This window comes from Sebastes fasciatus, chromosome 8 (genome assembly GCF_043250625.1).
Source record: "Sebastes fasciatus isolate fSebFas1 chromosome 8, fSebFas1.pri, whole genome shotgun sequence".
NCBI lineage: Eukaryota > Metazoa > Chordata > Actinopteri > Perciformes > Sebastidae > Sebastes > Sebastes fasciatus.
The window spans coordinates 34,931,592-34,948,467 of record NC_133802.1 but is presented as its reverse complement, the minus strand read 5'-3'; the positions used below and the strand labels follow the sequence as shown (position 1 = coordinate 34,948,467).

Genomic DNA, 16,876 nt, shown 5'->3' with positions numbered 1-16,876 from the left:
CCCTCTCCTCTTCTCTCTCCTCTTCTCTCTCCTCTCTCATCTCCTCTCTCCTCTTCCCTCTCCTCTTCTCTCTCCTCTTCTCTCTCCTCTTCCCTCTCCTCTCCTCTTTCCTCTCCTCTCTCATCTCCTCTCTCCTCTTCCCTCTCCTCTTCTCTCTCCTCTTCTCTCTCCTCTCTCATCTCCTCTCTCCTCTTCCCTCTCCTCTTCTCTCTCCTCTCTCCTCTCCTCTCTCCTCTTCCCTCTCCTCTCCTCTTTCCTCTTCCCTCTCCTCTCTCATCTCCTCTCTCCTCTTCCCTCTCCTCTTCTCTCTCCTCTTCTCTCTCCTCTCTCATCTCCTCTTCTCTCTCCTCTTCTCTCTCCTCTTCCCTCTCCTCTCCTCTTTCCTCTCCTCTCTCATCTCCTCTCTCCTCTTCCCTCTCCTCTTCTCTCTCCTCTTCTCTCTCCTCTTCTCTCTCCTCTTCTCTCTCCTCTTTCCTCTCCTCTCTCATCTCCTCTCTCCTCTTCCCTCTCCTCTTCTCTCTCCTCTTCCCTCTCCTCTTCTCTCTCCTCTTCTCTCTCCTCTTCCCTCTCCTCTCCTCTTTCCTCTCCTCTCTCATCTCCTCTCTCCTCTTCCCTCTCCTCTTCTCTCTCCTCTTCTCTCTCCTCTCTCATCTCCTCTCTCCTCTTCTCTCTCCTCTTCTCTCTCCTCTCTCATCTCCTCTCTCCTCTTCCCTCTCCTCTTCTCTCTCCTCTTCTCTCTCCTCTTCCCTCTCCTCTCCTCTTTCCTCTCCTCTCTCATCTCCTCTCTCCTCTTCCCTCTCCTCTCCTCTTTCCTCTTCCCTCTCCTCTCTCATCTCCTCTCTCCTCTTCCCTCTCCTCTTCTCTCTCCTCTTCTCTCTCCTCTCTCATCTCCTCTCTCCTCTTCCCTCTCCTCTTCTCTCTCCTCTTCTCTCTCCTCTTCCCTCTCCTCTCCTCTTTCCTCTCCTCTCTCATCTCCTCTCTCCTCTTCCCTCTCCTCTTCTCTCTCCTCTTCTCTCTCCTCTCTCATCTCCTCTCTCCTCTTCCCTCTCCTCTTCTCTCTCCTCTCCTCTCTCCTCTCCTCTCTCCTCTTCCCTCTCCTCTTCTCTCTCCTCTTCCCTCTCCTCTTCTCTCTCCTCTCCTCTCTCCTCTCCTCTCTCCTCTTCCCTCTCCTCTTCTCTTTCCTCTTCCCTCTCCTCCCCTCTCTCCTCTTCTCTCTCCTCTCCTCTCTCTTCTCTCTCCCCTCTTCCCTCTCCTCTTCCCTCGCCACTTCCTGCTGCTCTGTAGCCGCTCTATGAGCCTCACTGGCCGGCTGGCGGGCGAGCTACGCCCGCGGGCGATTGTGGAGCTTCTCAATTCCAAAAGGCAGATAACCACAGGTTCCTGTTAATGTTATAATGGACATCTGTGTTGTGATATTTAACACAAAGAAATAAAACCCCTCGTCTACAGACCGGTCTCTAGAGAGCTCCAGCAGCTCGTAGCGGTCTCTGAGCGTGACCGCCCGGCTGGAGAGGCAGCGACCCCGGCAGGCGCTATAGCTAGCCGTCACGGCAGTTTGTGGAGCTTCTCAACTCTGAAAACGTCGGAGCAAATATTCCACTCACCGTCTAATATCATAAAACTGTCAATATTCTAAATCTACACAGGTGATTTCTCTCCTCAAACACATTCACAAGTGAATTTAGTGATGAAATAGATACGAAAAATGTAAAAAAGCGAGCCATTCTTGGCTGCTGTTGTTGTTGTTGTAACCACAGCCTGTAGCGGTCCAACGCTTTGCATTGTGGGATACAGTAGGCGACGTAGACTGGTCCGATGCAGACTGGAGATTTTGTTTATGTTGTTGGTGGAGGGTAGAAATACAGCAGCAAGCTTTGGGAACATTTCGTAAGCGTGGTTTCGTATCAAGCAGAGGGGATTTACAAAGGTTCACAGTATTATTAACCCTCTGAGATCCACAATGGAGCAGTTCTAGTCTCTTTTAGGGGAACCCAGGGGGTCTTTAGGGGGAGATAGCAGGTCAACAGTAGATGTCACATAGAAGTGGTGTACATCATCTGAAAGCTGGAACCTGAAGATTAATTTGAATTAAAAAAATATGAATTAATTAATTAATTAATTATTTAAAAATAAATTGTAAAAGTGTATAAGAGTTCAGAACATGATGATAGAAGTATATGATGGTCATCTTCATGCTTTATTATGTCTCATAAGTTGTTACAGCAATGTTTGGGGTTGATTCCATTTGTTCCACAAATTTGGTGCGAAATTTAACAATTTTTTACCACTGGAGAATTCATAAAAATTATGAATAATCCCTTCAATATACCACATTAAGACACCAAGACCTTGAGGACCACCAGAGAAAAAGACATGCTGTGATTTGGGATCAAAAACTTTTGACATTTTGGAGATTTCTGCAAGAATTGCATCCATCCTCTGAATGCTCTAGGTCTCTAGTTTGATCCATCCATCCTCTGAATGCTCTAGGTCTCTAGTTTGATCCATCCATCCTCTGAATGCTCTAGGTCTCTAGTCTGATTCATCCATCCTCTGAATGCTCTAGGTCTCTAGTCTGATCCATCCATCCTCTGAATGCTCTAGGTCTCTAGTTTGATCCATCCATCCTCTGAATGCTCTAGGTCTCTAGTTTGATCCATCCATCCTCTGAATGCTCTAGGTCTCTAGTTTGATCCATCCATCCTCTGAATGCTCTAGGTCTCTAGTCTGATTCATCCATCCTCTGAATGCTCTAGGTCTCTAGTCTGATCCATCCATCCTCTGAATGCTCTAGGTCTCTAGTTTGATCCATCCATCCTCTGAATGCTCTAGGTCTCTAGTTTGATCCATCCATCCTCTGAATGCTCTAGGTCTCTAGTTTGATCCATCCATCCTCTGAATGCTCTAGGTCTCTAGTCTGATCCATCCATCCTCTGAATGCTCTAGGTCTCTAGTCTGATTCATCCATCCTCTGAATGCTCTAGGTCTCTAGTCTGATCCATCCATCCTCTGAATGCTCTAGGTCTCTAGTTTGATCCATCCATCCTCTGAATGCTCTAGGTCTCTAGTCTGATCCATCCATCCTCTGAATGCTCTAGGTCTCTAGTCTGATCCATCCATCCTCTGAATGCTCTAGGTCTCTAGTCTGATTCATCCATCCTCTGAATGCTCTAGGTCTCTAGTTTGATCCATCCATCCTCTGAATGCTCTAGGTCTCTAGTTTGATCCATCCTCTGAATGCTCTAGGTCTCTAGTTTGATCCATCCATCCTCTGAATGCTCTAGGTCTCTAGTTTGATCCATCCATCCTCTGAATGGTCTAGGTCTCTAGTCTGATCCATCCATCCTCTGAATGCTCTAGGTCTCTAGTTTGATCCATCCATCCTCTGAATGCTCTAGGTCTCTAGTCTGATCCATCCATCCTCTGAATGCTCTAGGTCTCTAGTTTGATCCATCCATCCTCTGAATGCTCTAGGTCTCTAGTTTGATCCATCCATCCTCTGAATGCTCTAGGTCTCTAGTTTGATCCATCCATCCTCTGAATGCTCTAGGTCTCTAGTTTGATCCATCCATCCTCTGAATGCTCTAGGTCTCTAGTCTGATCCATCCATCCTCTGAATGCTCTAGGTCTCTAGTCTGATTCATCCATCCTCTGAATGCTCTAGGTCTCTAGTCTGATCCATCCATCCTCTGAATGCTCTAGGTCTCTAGTTTGATCCATCCATCCTCTGAATGCTCTAGGTCTCTAGTCTGATCCATCCATCCTCTGAATGCTCTAGGTCTCTAGTCTGATCCATCCATCCTCTGAATGCTCTAGGTCTCTAGTCTGATTCATCCATCCTCTGAATGCTCTAGGTCTCTAGTTTGATCCATCCATCCTCTGAATGCTCTAGGTCTCTAGTTTGATCCATCCTCTGAATGCTCTAGGTCTCTAGTTTGATCCATCCATCCTCTGAATGCTCTAGGTCTCTAGTTTGATCCATCCATCCTCTGAATGGTCTAGGTCTCTAGTCTGATCCATCCATCCTCTGAATGCTCTAGGTCTCTAGTTTGATCCATCCATCCTCTGAATGCTCTAGGTCTCTAGTCTGATCCATCCATCCTCTGAATGCTCTAGGTCTCTAGTTTGATCCATCCATCCTCTGAATGCTCTAGGTCTCTAGTTTGATCCATCCATCCTCTGAATGCTCTAGGTCTCTAGTTTGATCCATCCATCCTCTGAATGCTCTAGGTCTCTAGTTTGATCCATCCATCCTCTGAATGCTCTAGGTCTCTAGTTTGATCCATCCATCCTCTGAATGCTCTAGGTCTCTCTAACTCTATAAATAAACCTACTAGAGCCTCTGAAAGACAGTAAAGTTTAACCACTCACACCCAAACGCGTCTCGTTCTGTCTCTGGGCTTCCTCCATCACCCTCTCCCTCATATCTCACCTGAAAGAACGTATCCAATGTCGTCTTTCTCGCTGCATCGGATGAGGAAGGATCCGTTGTCATTTCCTTGTCCCAGCAGGTGGCTTTGGGCCTCAAAGCGGTTCATTGTCCCAAAGAACCATCTGGATCAAGACAGAAAGACATAAATGAAAGTAATTATTAGGAAATGGTTGCATGGTTTCAAGCTTTAACTCTGTGATATTCAAAATAATGATCTGAGATATTGTGTAATAGAGGAGGATATATTCTGAAATCATTTTTGGAATCAACACAGGAAGGCGTATAAATAGCGTGACATCACAAGGACACTCCGCGTATCATGAGAACACATTTTTTGTCTTTTCGTGTGTCATTTTTACGCCACGCAACAAAACTATGGTCACGGCCGCAACAAAACCACTTAGTTAGGTTCAGGAAAAACATCCTGGTTCGCCAATAATATAATTAAAAACCAGCAACCCTCTAATGAGTTTCAGCCCTCCAGCAGCTGTTGCAGCGTGTGGGAATAACCTCACATTACACACTTCCCATTCTGTTGAAGCAATAAACAGAGAGAGGAGAGACAAAACAAGAAGTGGTGAGGCTGACTGCCGGAGTGTTTGCATCACTGCTAAGAGACACACCGACACGGGACTGACATTATGAGAACTGGAACTGACATTTCTCTCAGTGTTACATACAACAGAGAGTTGAGGGGTGAATGTGACGCAGAAAAGTGTGTCCTGTTTGCCATGATATGAAGTCACGGCTGTATGAATGTTCATTTTGAAGATTCTTTTTACTAAGTAAGTTGTGATCGATTTATTATTTTAATATCAAATCAAAATTCTGTTAATTTTGAAGATTGTTTACCAAGTTATTGGTGTACAATTTATTATTTTAATAATAAATATAAATTATGTCAATTTTGAATATTTTTTTCCAAGTTGCTGGTGTGTGATTTATTATTTTAATAATAAATAAAAATTCTGTTAATTTTGAATATTTTTTTACCACATTACTGGTGTACCATTTTTAAAAAAATTATAAATATAAATTCTGTTAATTTTGAAGATCGTTTACCAAGTTACTGGTGTACAATTTATTATTTTAATAATAAATATAAATTCTGTTACAGTATTTTTTGTAATCACAATCGTAATTATCTGTATTTAAGCTTTTCTTGATCATTTTTAAAGATAATTATTCTGTTTTTTAGAGGTTTATGACTCTATTTTAACAATTAATTTATGTTAGAAGAAAAGGATTTCTAAAAATATTTCTTGTAAAAATACAGATTTTTTTTTGCAAAACTTCTGAGTTAATGTGAATTTGGGCTTTTGCAACGTAAAATTACATGTTTCATTTGTGATTTATATGTAAATGGTCTTAGATTTACGGTGTATGACTATTCTAACAATAAATATATGTTAAAAGTAAAATATTTCTTGTAAAATTACAGTAATAAAGGCTAATTATATAAAGATAATTTTTGTTAATTAATGGACAGTATTTACATAGAAACATTTCCACCATCCTCCACTGGTTTGATTCTCTTTAAATGGGTCACTAACTCAGTAAATCACAGAGAGAAGCTGAAGTGATTGGAAATGAGCCAGAGGAATACTTTACATGTTACCAGATACTTTGATATTACTTAGAACAACACCACTCACGGTTGCATCCTCAGAGACTCGGCCCGGTCCAGGTAGTTCTTGGGAACGATCCCGGTGTCCAGCACGCACCCGTTCTTATCGATCTTCCTCGCGGTCCACCAGTCTCCGGTTCGGCTGATGACGCTGAACAGATCTCCCTCCAGGAACGACAGCTCGTCGGCGTGGCGGGACTCGAACGGCCACAGAGCCGTGTAGATGGACCCGCTCTCCGGGGCTCGGTCCTGGAGCCCCGGGCTCGGTGGTGTCTCCTCTTCCTCACCTCCTCCTCCTTCTGCTGCAGGAGGCTTCTTCTCACCTGTAATTCTCTGCCATAGTGCGACCAGACATGGGCACTTGTTGCGCAGACACTCACCCATAGATCACCATGAATGACCCCCTAGCTGGAGCCTTCCTCCTCCTCTTCCTCCTCTGCCTCAGAGAGCGTCACAGCGCGTCAGCCGGATACACCTGTTGGACAGGTATCCTCAGAGAGAGCGAGAGAGACTCACTGTTACTGCTCTTACTGCTCTCACAGCACTGACAGATACTTCCTGATGCCAGCCGATGATAGAAGACACGAGAACCAAGAACCCGCCTCTCTGACAGATGATGCGTCATCAACCTCACTATAACCTGACTGCAGGTTGTTATTAATGGGCTAGACCAGAGGTCAGGGGTCAGAGGTCAGCAGTTCTTCAGCTCCTCTCCAGAGGCTCCCTGTGGATTTATGAACATGGAAATGAATAACTGTTTTTTTTACATTTTCATTGTTATTGATCATTGTTGTAGGTCTACGGTACGACAGTACGACGGAGTATTAGGGCCACATTGAGGAAAAAAAATAAATCTGAGATTTCGAGAATAAATAATATAATAATAATAATAATATTATAAAGTAGTAATTTTGCGTGTTATTTTTTTTTTTTCTCGTAAAGTTATGACTTTATTCATTCCCAACTCATAAACACGGTAAACACCACCCCATTTGAAGGAAACAATGGTGACAGTTTTATAAAAATATATATTTTTTAATCATATTTGCTCTATTCCTACCCACTGCAGCTTTAACCTGATTTATAAAGGTTTTAATAAATGATTTATAAACTCATTAGATGTAACTAATAACTATTTTTATAAGGATGGTGGAGTCCGTTGCTAGCGAGCTCACAGCTAACGTACAGTTAGTACGTCGTCTGTTTGGGGCGAAGAAACACAAGAAACGGTCCGGCGGTCAGATTTGTGGAAAGTTGCTTTGCTTTCTGTCTGAGCACCTTTTATACGGAGCCACAGATGCTCCGTGAGGCAGAACTTCCAGGTGAAGTGAAGTCATTACTGGCATAGTTTGACCCTGTGTGTGTCTTAACTGTGATTATATCTGTGAGTCACCAGTGGAACCAGATATTTATGGCACGAGAAGCCAGCAGATACAGTATCTTTATCTTATCTTCACAGCAGCTCCTTCCAGTCAGGAAGTTCCTTTCTGTGTGAGTTCAGACAAGGTGTCGTATAAAGGAGGGAGATACGGTACGACACCGTCAGTCACCTGTTCAACAGAGAAGTCCAATAATACTTCTGTTGTTCCCCTGAAAGCTAACGTTTCTGAATTCACTCTGTGTGTCTGTATCAGTGTCTGTATACTCACAGTGTACACAGTATTTAGTGTTATAATCCGTCCTACTTGGTCGGGTTGAGAACAATGCCAGTAAAAGGGCGGAACTAAAACCACAAAGACATTCTTAGAATACGCAGCACGCCTCATTTATTATGCATGCTTTTACTCTTCATTTAGATAGATAGATAGAAAGATAGTAACTTTATTAATCCCGAGGGAAATTCAAAAACATGTTAGTAAAAAGGCAGTAAAAAAGTTAGTAGTGCAAAGAACAAAAAAATATACCAGATATAAAAATACAAGATGAAGAAGAAAACTGTTAAAAGTGAATATAGTGCAGAGAGACTGTTAAAAGTGGGTATAGTGCATTATTATCTGTCCTGCAGACCGTCCTCCTTTGTCCCCCCCCTCCCTAGAGAGGTGTTGTACAGTTTGATGGCTCGGGGGACAAAGGATTTCCTGAGTCAGTCTGTGGAGCACTTGGGGAGCAGCAGCCTGCCGCTGAACGAGCTCCTCTTCTTGATCAGATTCACACTTTACTTTTGACTTCTGCTGCCAAGACCTCCAAACAGGCAGGACGATCAATTATTAGCACTCACCGTGGAAACATCCTTCGTCAGTGGCCCTGAGTTTTGGGGCTAATACGTTTCATTTCAGCATTAACACTTCCAGTACATTCAAATGTGTGTTAGTGTATTCAGGCTAAACTCTACATCAAGTTCTACTTTCATCCCACATTCATTTGTCCTTCTTCCTGGATTTCTTTGCATGCACACGACAAAGACAGACACATTTTAAAACAATACTTAAAATATTTTATTCTTTGCACTACTGGTGTTCGGTACCTGATGGCACTCAGCCTAAAACATACAACGCAATCTTGTGATTTGGTGATTATGGCTACAGTTCCCTGAACTTGGCTTTGTCTGCTGTATATTGTCATGCATAAAAGACAAAAGTTGCATTGTTCTCAAATTGCATTGCATTGCAACATTGCTGTACAATTTTCTGGTGCAGAAATCCCACTCCCACCCCCCCATCCCTCAAAAACAGCCTTCAGGTTATGGCTGATTCACTGATTCACTGATTCATTGATTCACTGATTCACTGTGCAGGCTCATCTGTGTAGTTCTTTACAGTAGGTTGAAGTGTAGTGTGTGGACGGTCTGTGGTGTAAACATAGGCACTCTAGTTGTAACTGGCCACATTACTGTGAGCCTCTAAAAGAGGTTTAATAGCTTAAAGCCTCTACACATGGCCCGCTGGCCCGCTGGCTTCTCAAGCACTGGGTCAGCCCCCCCCACCCCCCAAACAAATTGATCACAGGAGGATAAAAACAAATCCCGTACTACTCTAGAGAACTGCTCTATTAGATATGTAACATGTTGCCAAAATGCCAACACCTTCTGAAACTCCTGTAACAGAAGATAGGCTGAATAAAATACTTTAATGCTCGTGGTTAATAAGAAGACTAACAGACTACAGCCACGCTAGAGGCGCCGCAACGCCACAAAGAAACCGCTGAATGGATGAAAAACACAGAGAAACGTTTGACTTTACCTCTAATAAGGGCTGCTCCATTATGGTTCAAATGATAATCACGATTATTTTCATCAATATTTATATCACGATTATTCACTGATTTTAGGGACAAAATATATTTATTGCACTTTCACATTTATAAATAAACAGAGCGCTGCTTTCTCTTCCATGTTGGGCTACATTCCTGCTAATCTACAGTAATATTTGCATCAAAATAAAGTTGTACTAAACCTTTTGGGCTTGGGAGTTGTCCGTGTTTTCGTCTTTAACTCTTTCACGGTGCGTTCTCAGTTCATCAAAGTTAATTATAAAATTTTTGGTCGCCTAAAAATGTCAGCGTTCGGTTGTACTTTGCTCTGCCCTCTGATGTCACTTCTGGTTGCAAAAAAAAAACAAAAAACGCTGAATTCGAGGCTTCAAAACGGGCATCACAGCTCCCCAAAAGTGAAGCCGAAATGCAGCGCGCATTTTAAACGTCAACGTGGTAGTCCATCACGTTCATTTAACCGTGGGAAGCCAAAACCGTGATCTCCATTAATATTCCATTAACTGTGCAGCCCTTCCTCTAACGGGGTATAAAAGGTTGACTTTGTCCTGAGCCATCACACAAATCAAACGGGACGAATGATAGATCTGTGACCTTTTCAGGACATCTCACAGGAGAGAGCTCGTCAGCCTCAGCTGTACTTTAGTCTTTGAGCTCAATCCTGACGTGCTTAATGCGCTAATTAATGATTGGCAATGTTTGTTTTTGTGTATCGTCCAATGCGGCGTCTATGTATATATGTCTATGAGCAGGCTCAGATGACAAAAACAGTTCAGATACGTTTCACTTTCAGCTCAGTTCAACGTCGGAAAATATTAAAAATACAGCGTACTCTTAAACAGATGTTGATTTCTTTTAGGTGGCTAAAATCTGTTTTTCTGCCGTCCACAGTACTGTATTGCTTTGCTCCGGTGCTCATGTCGGCCGTCATCTACTGTTAGTAATACACCTACTATGGATCAGTACCTCAAACTACTCCACTTCAAAACACCCGAACCATCCCTTTAAACTCGTGTTAACCACAGACTTTATTTCAGGATTAGGGTCACCCTGGGTGAACTGAGGACTCAGTTGTCTGTTGTCCTCAGACTCTGCAGCTGGCGCACCGCTGCATACAACGCACTGATCTTGTCGGTTAACGGTGAATAATCGGTTAACGAGGGTCGGTTATCGGTTAATAAAAGTTTAATAACTTATATCCGTGTTTTAGGACTCATTCCTGCAGCACTTTATTGCCCAATATTTTTGGGAAATACACCACTACCCTTCATTTCTTAGGTGAAAAGCTGAATACCATTACATTTGGAGTCTATCTTTCTCGCATGACATATGAACAATGACGGAGTTAAGATAACTTTAAACTATCCTTTAATCTGAAAGTCCAGCTGAAGCTGATGGGAGTTTGGTCAATAGTTGATAATAATAAGATAGAAGTGTTGGATAAAAGAGGAGATTGTGATTGGATGAAAAGTCTTGTGATCACCTACGTTGTTAGATTCATCCTTTGGGGAACTTGATGCTCTTTACCAAATATCACGGCAATCAGTTTGATCTGTGTCGAGACATTTCCCCAACATGTGTAGCAGCGGGCCGCTAGCGTGGCTAAAAACCCAGCAAGCTCTTAATTATTGCACATAACCTTGATTTTTAGCACTGGCTCTGCAGACAGGTGACCTGTGGCTCTGCAGTCAACAGACAGGTGACCTGTGGCTCTGCAGTCAACAGACAGGTGACCTGTGATTTCATAACATTTCAAAGTGTGCATCCACAGACATGGCACATACAGAGGTAATAAAATATTATTTATAAAACACAAAAAGGGTATAAAATTAAAAACCATTGGTTCTGTGAATGTGCTGAGGGTTTCAGTGTATTTACACACCGTTCTCAGGCTACTTTCACTCCTTCATTTGTCCGCTTCGCTGTAGCCTAAGAAACAAAGTATTCCTCCTTGTTCTTCTTTGATTTGGCGAGCGTCTTCTCCATCATTCACTCCTGACGCTCTCCTCCCTCTGTCCTTTCACACCTTGGTGTTTTTAAAGTATATATATACCCTGTTGTGGAAGTGGGGGTTGCATGGGGGAGGAGAATATTCCTTGCTATTTCTCATCCCCCCTTTCCTTCCATATCTGCAGTCCATCCTGCCATTGATTGTTGCAGACGATCTGCTTCTCCTATACCTCGATAGTCTTGAAATATATCCTGGCGTATATGGTGTCCAGCTGGCTGTGCAAGGCGTGGAAGGACGGTCTCTTGGAGGGCTCGGCAGCCCAGCAGTCCATCATGATGCGGTAGATGTTCTGAGGACAGCGGGTTGGACAGGGCAGCCGGAACCCCGACGACAGCAGATCCAACACCTCCTTGTTGCTTTTTCCTAAAAAGGGGCAGATAATAAAAGCATGAGAGTTTACTCGGGCTGACCGCTCTTAGTCCAGTAGTGGACTAATCTGACCGCTCTTAGTCCAGTAGTGGACTAATCTGACCGCTCTTAGTCCAGTAGTGGACTAATCTGACCGCTCTTAGTCCAGTAGTGGACTAATCTGACCGCTCTTAGTCCAGTAGTGGACTAATCTGACCGCTCTTAGTCCAGTAGTGGACTAATCTGACCGCTATTAGTCCAGTAGTGGACTAATCTGACCGCTCTTAGTCCAGTAGTGGACTAAGAGCGGTCAGATTAGTCCAGTAGTGGACTAATCTGACCGCTCTTAGTCCAGTAGTGGACTAAGAGCGGTCAGATTAGTCCAGTAGTGGACTAATCTGACCGCTATTAGTCCAGTAGTGGACTAATCTGACCGCTCTTAGTCCAGTAGTGGACTAATCTGACCGCTCTTAGTCCAGTAGTGGACTAATCTGACCGCTCTTAGTCCAGTAGTGGACTAATCTGACCGCTATTAGTCCAGTAGTGGACTAAGAGCGGTCAGATTAGTCCAGTAGTGGACTAATCTGACCGCTCTTAGTCCAGTAGTGGACTAATCGGTCGTTTTATTCTTAGTTGATTGAGATTTCTTTAAGGTTGGCCCACAACTAAAGATTTATCAAATCTTAACAGATGTAGCCACACGCGAGCGCGCATGAGACACCGACCCGCAATGTAATACGTGTAAGAAGTTACAAACAGTCCCTTTAAGGTCGGGAATCACTTTTACAATTAATTTTAAATAATTAATGAATAAATTAATTAGTTCATGTTTATGACTAGAAGCATCTCTGAGCTGCTTCTCAGATCAATCTTCAGGTTTCAGCTTGATGTACACCTCTTCTATGTGACTAGCTTTTTGGATAATAACAAACACCGGTGATTAAAACTGTATTCTTCAAATGACATTATTCTACTGTATCAACAAAAATGTTCTCAGTTTAAAGCACATACTAATCTGAGGAGGGTGTAACCACACAATGCACACCCAGCTGTGTGACTGTGTCACTGGGAGAGTGTTCATACTTCTAATACTTCTAATACTTCTAATACTTCTAATACTTCTCATACTTCTAATACTTCTAATACTTCTAATACTTCTAATACTTCTCATACTTCTAATACTTCTAATACTTCTAATACTTCTAATACTTCTAATACTTCTCATACTTGTCTCCACTCATTAATAAACAGGTTAACACACTATATCGCTGTAGTTCTCCATAAAAAGTAGAAATAGGTCAACATTGTACCTTCGTAAGGCATCTTGCCGCGTGACATCATCTCATACAGCAGCACCCCGAATGACCACACGTCTGACTTCACGGAGAACCGCTGGTAAATCGCCGCTTCGGGCGCCGTCCACCTCACTGGGATCTTTGTGTTTCGACTGGCTGTGTACACGCTGTCCTGTAGGGAGAGACGGTGAAGGGTTAACAGAATATATATATATATATATATATATATATATATATGAATCGATTTATAGATATATATATTAAATTAATATATATATATATAAAATTAATATATATATATTAAATTAATATATATCTATTAAATCAATATATATATATATTAAATTAATATATATATTAAATTATTATATATATATATATATATATATATATATATATATATATATATATATATATATATATATATACCGGTATCGGTGCATCCTAACAATAGAGGAGGACCAGCCTCCTCTGGAGGTAAAACAGGAACACTTATACATATTTAAAAAGAACAGGGATAAAGAATTAGCTTTATTCTAAAATAAGAACTGGTTCCCTGACGGATGATGCTGTGTTGACGTTCCATCTCTCTCTCTCTCTCTTACAGACACACACACACACCGCCGACCGTACCTTAATGATCCGAGCCAGTCCGAAGTCGGCCACCTTGCAGACCAGGTCCTCTCCCACCAGGACGTTCCTGGCAGCCAGGTCCCTGTGGACGATGTTCCTGTCCTCCAGGTAGGCCATGCCCTCCGCGATCTGACTGCCCATGTAGATCAGATGAGCTGATGTCAGCACCTGGCCTTCAGCAGCTGAAACACACACACACACACACACCAACACACACACACACACTGTCAGCTGAATCCACCTTTTCAGTTAGTAAATGATATGTACATTCTCTTTATTCTATTCTCTATTGATCCTGGCCCTGGTCTGTGGCGTTCATTGAGGGCCGGCAATCGATTCAAATATTGAATCGCTAATTAATCGCACATTATATATCTGTTCAAAATGTACCGTAAACAGTATTTAACACTCTTATCAACATGGGAGTGGACATAGCGCTGTGTGTCAAGTTCTTCTAGTCAGAAATCAGAAATAAACATGAATTAATTAATTCATTATTTGAAATAATTGTAAAAGTGTATAAGGGTTTAGGTCAGGGGTCTCCGACCTCTATCCCTCTGAGAGCCGATTTGACGAAATGAAAGTGGCCGAGAGCTCCTCATAGAGCCACCAGGTTGTACATCGTTTCTGTCTTACTTTAATAACATTGCAGTCACCGCAGTCATCACTTCTATTACAATCCTGCTATAGGTGAAGGTTTTTTTGTGTTTCATTAGGATGTGTGCCACTTTAAATGAAGCCTCTGCTGCAGCGTTGGCTTTCTTCTTCATCAGTTTGGTAAACAGAGACAGTCGTCTTTTAAGCGTTGTTTTCAGCTCCTTTACCTTCTCCGTTTGTAAACTGCTACCAGCCGGAAAGTCCCGTGAAACTTGCCGTGGACTTTGGTGAAGCGGCGCTCGGCGTTACATCTTTTACCGACAGACACGCTCGCACCGCAAATGAGACACACACACACACTTGTCATTCACATTTATGAAAAAAACTTTTATTCTTCATGAAAATAGTGTATTTTTTTGCCTTTTATTGGCCTGGCTATTTTCTGCGGTCATTGTCAAATCTGGTGCTTGCTAGTCTGCTAACATCTCCTGATGTTACTGCGTCACAGCAGCGTGTCTCGTTTAATTGTCGACCAATAGTAGTAGCTTGCGAGCTACTGCTATTGGTAGTTAGTGAGCTACTGGTAGCTTGCGAGCTACCTGCAGGTAAACAGGTTTAGCTGTCTTTACTGCAGCATCTAAAACATATCGTCCAATTTCCAGATTTTGAGTGAAGTCACTTTCCTCCCTCTGTTGTATGAGAGCGTTTCAGTGAAGTAGAGTATTTATATTTATATATATTTATATATTAATACGTATTAACCGTGAAGCCGATAAGTCCAGTCGTGACCTGCAGACACCGGCAGCATGAAGGATAAAAGCCTCCTCGTGGAAGGAGCCGTATCTAAGTGGAACCCTTCACTCTCTCTGCTCACGAAGACTCCGTGTGATTAAAGCCTTTTGTAAAACGTCAGAAGAATATTTCTCTGCTGAGCGGAGCTGCCAGATTATAATTCCATTTGCTTTGGATTTAAAGGGGGAGAGATTTAACCGCCACTCGGCCTAAATACGGCTTCAGAGGGCTTTCCAAAAAACACGTCTGAGGTGAGGGCTGAAAATACTCGAACCCAAGAAAAGAGCTTCCTGTTGTTAAACCTCTTACAATGCGTATTAAAGCAACAGTGGAGTCTCGTCCTTCAGGAAGCAGCCGCGTGGCGTTTAGAAACAGGAAATGAACACTTAGAGAGGAGGAACTGATCTAACATCAGATTCTGTCAAGGCGTTTTATGAAGCAGCCCTGTAGCTCGCTCTGTCGGCCGCTCTGTCGGTCGGCCGCTCTGTCGGTCGGTCGCTCTGTCGGTCGCTCTGTCGGCCGCTCTGTCGGCCGCTCTGTCGGCCGCTCTGTCGGTAGGCCACTCTGTCGGTCGGCCACTCTGTCGGTCGCTCTGTCGGTCGGCCACTCTGTCGGCCGGCCACTGTGTCGGCCGGCCGCTCTGTCGGCCGGCCGCTCTGTCGGTCGCTCTGTCGGTCGACAGCTCTGTCGGCCGCTTTGTCGGCGGCCGCTCTGTCGGCCGCTCTGTCGGCCGCTCTGTCGGCCGCTCTGCCGGTCGCTCTGTCAACGGCCGCTCTGTCGGTCAGTCTGTGTGATTCTCTTTTTTATTTAGATGAATAATATACACCAAACATTTTATTGTCTCTTATACATAAAAACATAAAAATTAATAATTCTAATACAAAATAAAATGACTGATTTCAAGATACTTTACATCAACCACATACTGTACGTATACAGTATTTATATATATAAATATATATAGAGAGAGAAAGAGATGCAATGATTAATCAATTAGCTGTCAATTATTAAATTAATCGTCAACTATTTTGATAATCAATTAATCAGTTTGAGAATTTTTTAAGAAAAAAAAAAAAGTCTAAGTTCTGATTGCAGCTCCTTAAATGTGAATATTTCATCGTAGCGGGCTCAGCTTTAAAGCTAGATTTAAGATACTCATATGAGCTTTCATATGGGCTGCAGTTTGCCATGTTATGATTGGAGCATATTGTTTTATGCTAAATGCAGTACCTGTGAAGGTTTCTGGACAATATCTGTCATTGTTTTGTGTTGTTAATTGATTTACAATAAATATATACATACATTTACATAAAGAAAGCATATTTGTCCACTCCCATGTTGATAAGAGGATTAAATACTTGAAAAATCTCCCTTTAAGGTTCATTTTGAACAGATAAACAAACATGCGATTAATTGTGATTCAACATTTTAGTCGATTGACGGACCTAATATAGACATGTGTCTGTGTGTGTGTGTGTTTCAGCACTCACAGGCGAGGTAGGACTTGAGGCTTCCTTTGCTCATGAGTTCGGTGACGATGTAGACCGGCTCTCCTCTGGAGCACATGGCCAACAGCTGGATCAGCTTCGGGTGATGGAGACTCTTCAACGCCTGGACCTCCTTCACAAACTCGTCCTGCTTCGTGTCCTCTGGAGGAGCACAAACACAGTTACTGGTGAATTTATACCTTATTGGATATTTATTGAACCACGTCTGTCTCTTCAAACTGTCCGTTTGGATCTACCATCTCCTCTCTCTTCATCTCATCTCATCTCATCTTCTTTCATCAACACTTTACAATTCCTGCAAAACATTTTTAACCCTCTGAGACCCGCGATCCCGACCAACTTTACTGTCTTAGAGTGAAGCTACAGATATCATATGAAACTAGAAAACCTGATGAATCCATCGGTACCAACCAGGTCATGCTAACT

At 42.7% G+C, this 16,876-nt stretch overlaps 2 protein-coding genes and 1 long non-coding RNA gene across 5 annotated transcripts in view; 1 reads left to right on the top strand and 2 right to left on the bottom strand.

The window, feature by feature from the left end:
* Positions 1 to 6,601, bottom strand: part of ptk6b (PTK6 protein tyrosine kinase 6b) — a 171,597-nt gene extending 164,996 nt beyond the window's left edge. Inside the window, exons 1-2 of one of the 2 annotated variants that reach the window (XR_012594818.1) lie at positions 6,088 to 6,600; positions 4,433 to 4,554 (exon numbers count right to left, since the gene is read on the bottom strand). Coding sequence is in view for 1 of the 2 variants with exons in the window: in XM_074642682.1 (XP_074498783.1) it covers positions 4,433 to 4,554; positions 6,088 to 6,443 (478 nt within the window). In the remaining variant the exon portion in view is untranslated. Of the gene's footprint in view, positions 1 to 4,432; positions 4,555 to 6,087 lie in introns of both variants that reach the window. The other variant, XM_074642682.1, reaches the window with a different exon arrangement.
* The window catches only part of LOC141772043 (uncharacterized), a 58,050-nt gene that overhangs the window by 38,857 nt on the left and 2,317 nt on the right, over positions 1 to 16,876 (top strand). For both annotated transcript variants that reach the window (XR_012594826.1, XR_012594827.1), the window contains exons 2-3: positions 13,528 to 13,661; positions 16,426 to 16,617. This is a non-coding gene — a long non-coding RNA (uncharacterized LOC141772043). The remainder of the gene's footprint in view (positions 1 to 13,527; positions 13,662 to 16,425; positions 16,618 to 16,876) is intronic.
* Positions 10,621 to 16,876, bottom strand: part of srms (src-related kinase lacking C-terminal regulatory tyrosine and N-terminal myristylation sites) — a 30,204-nt gene continuing 23,948 nt past the window's right edge. The window contains exons 5-8 of the mRNA XM_074642681.1: positions 16,433 to 16,591; positions 13,554 to 13,735; positions 12,936 to 13,092; positions 10,621 to 11,640 (exon numbers count right to left, since the gene is read on the bottom strand). Coding sequence (XP_074498782.1) covers positions 11,441 to 11,640; positions 12,936 to 13,092; positions 13,554 to 13,735; positions 16,433 to 16,591 — 698 coding nt within the window. The 3' untranslated portion in view covers positions 10,621 to 11,440. The remainder of the gene's footprint in view (positions 11,641 to 12,935; positions 13,093 to 13,553; positions 13,736 to 16,432; positions 16,592 to 16,876) is intronic.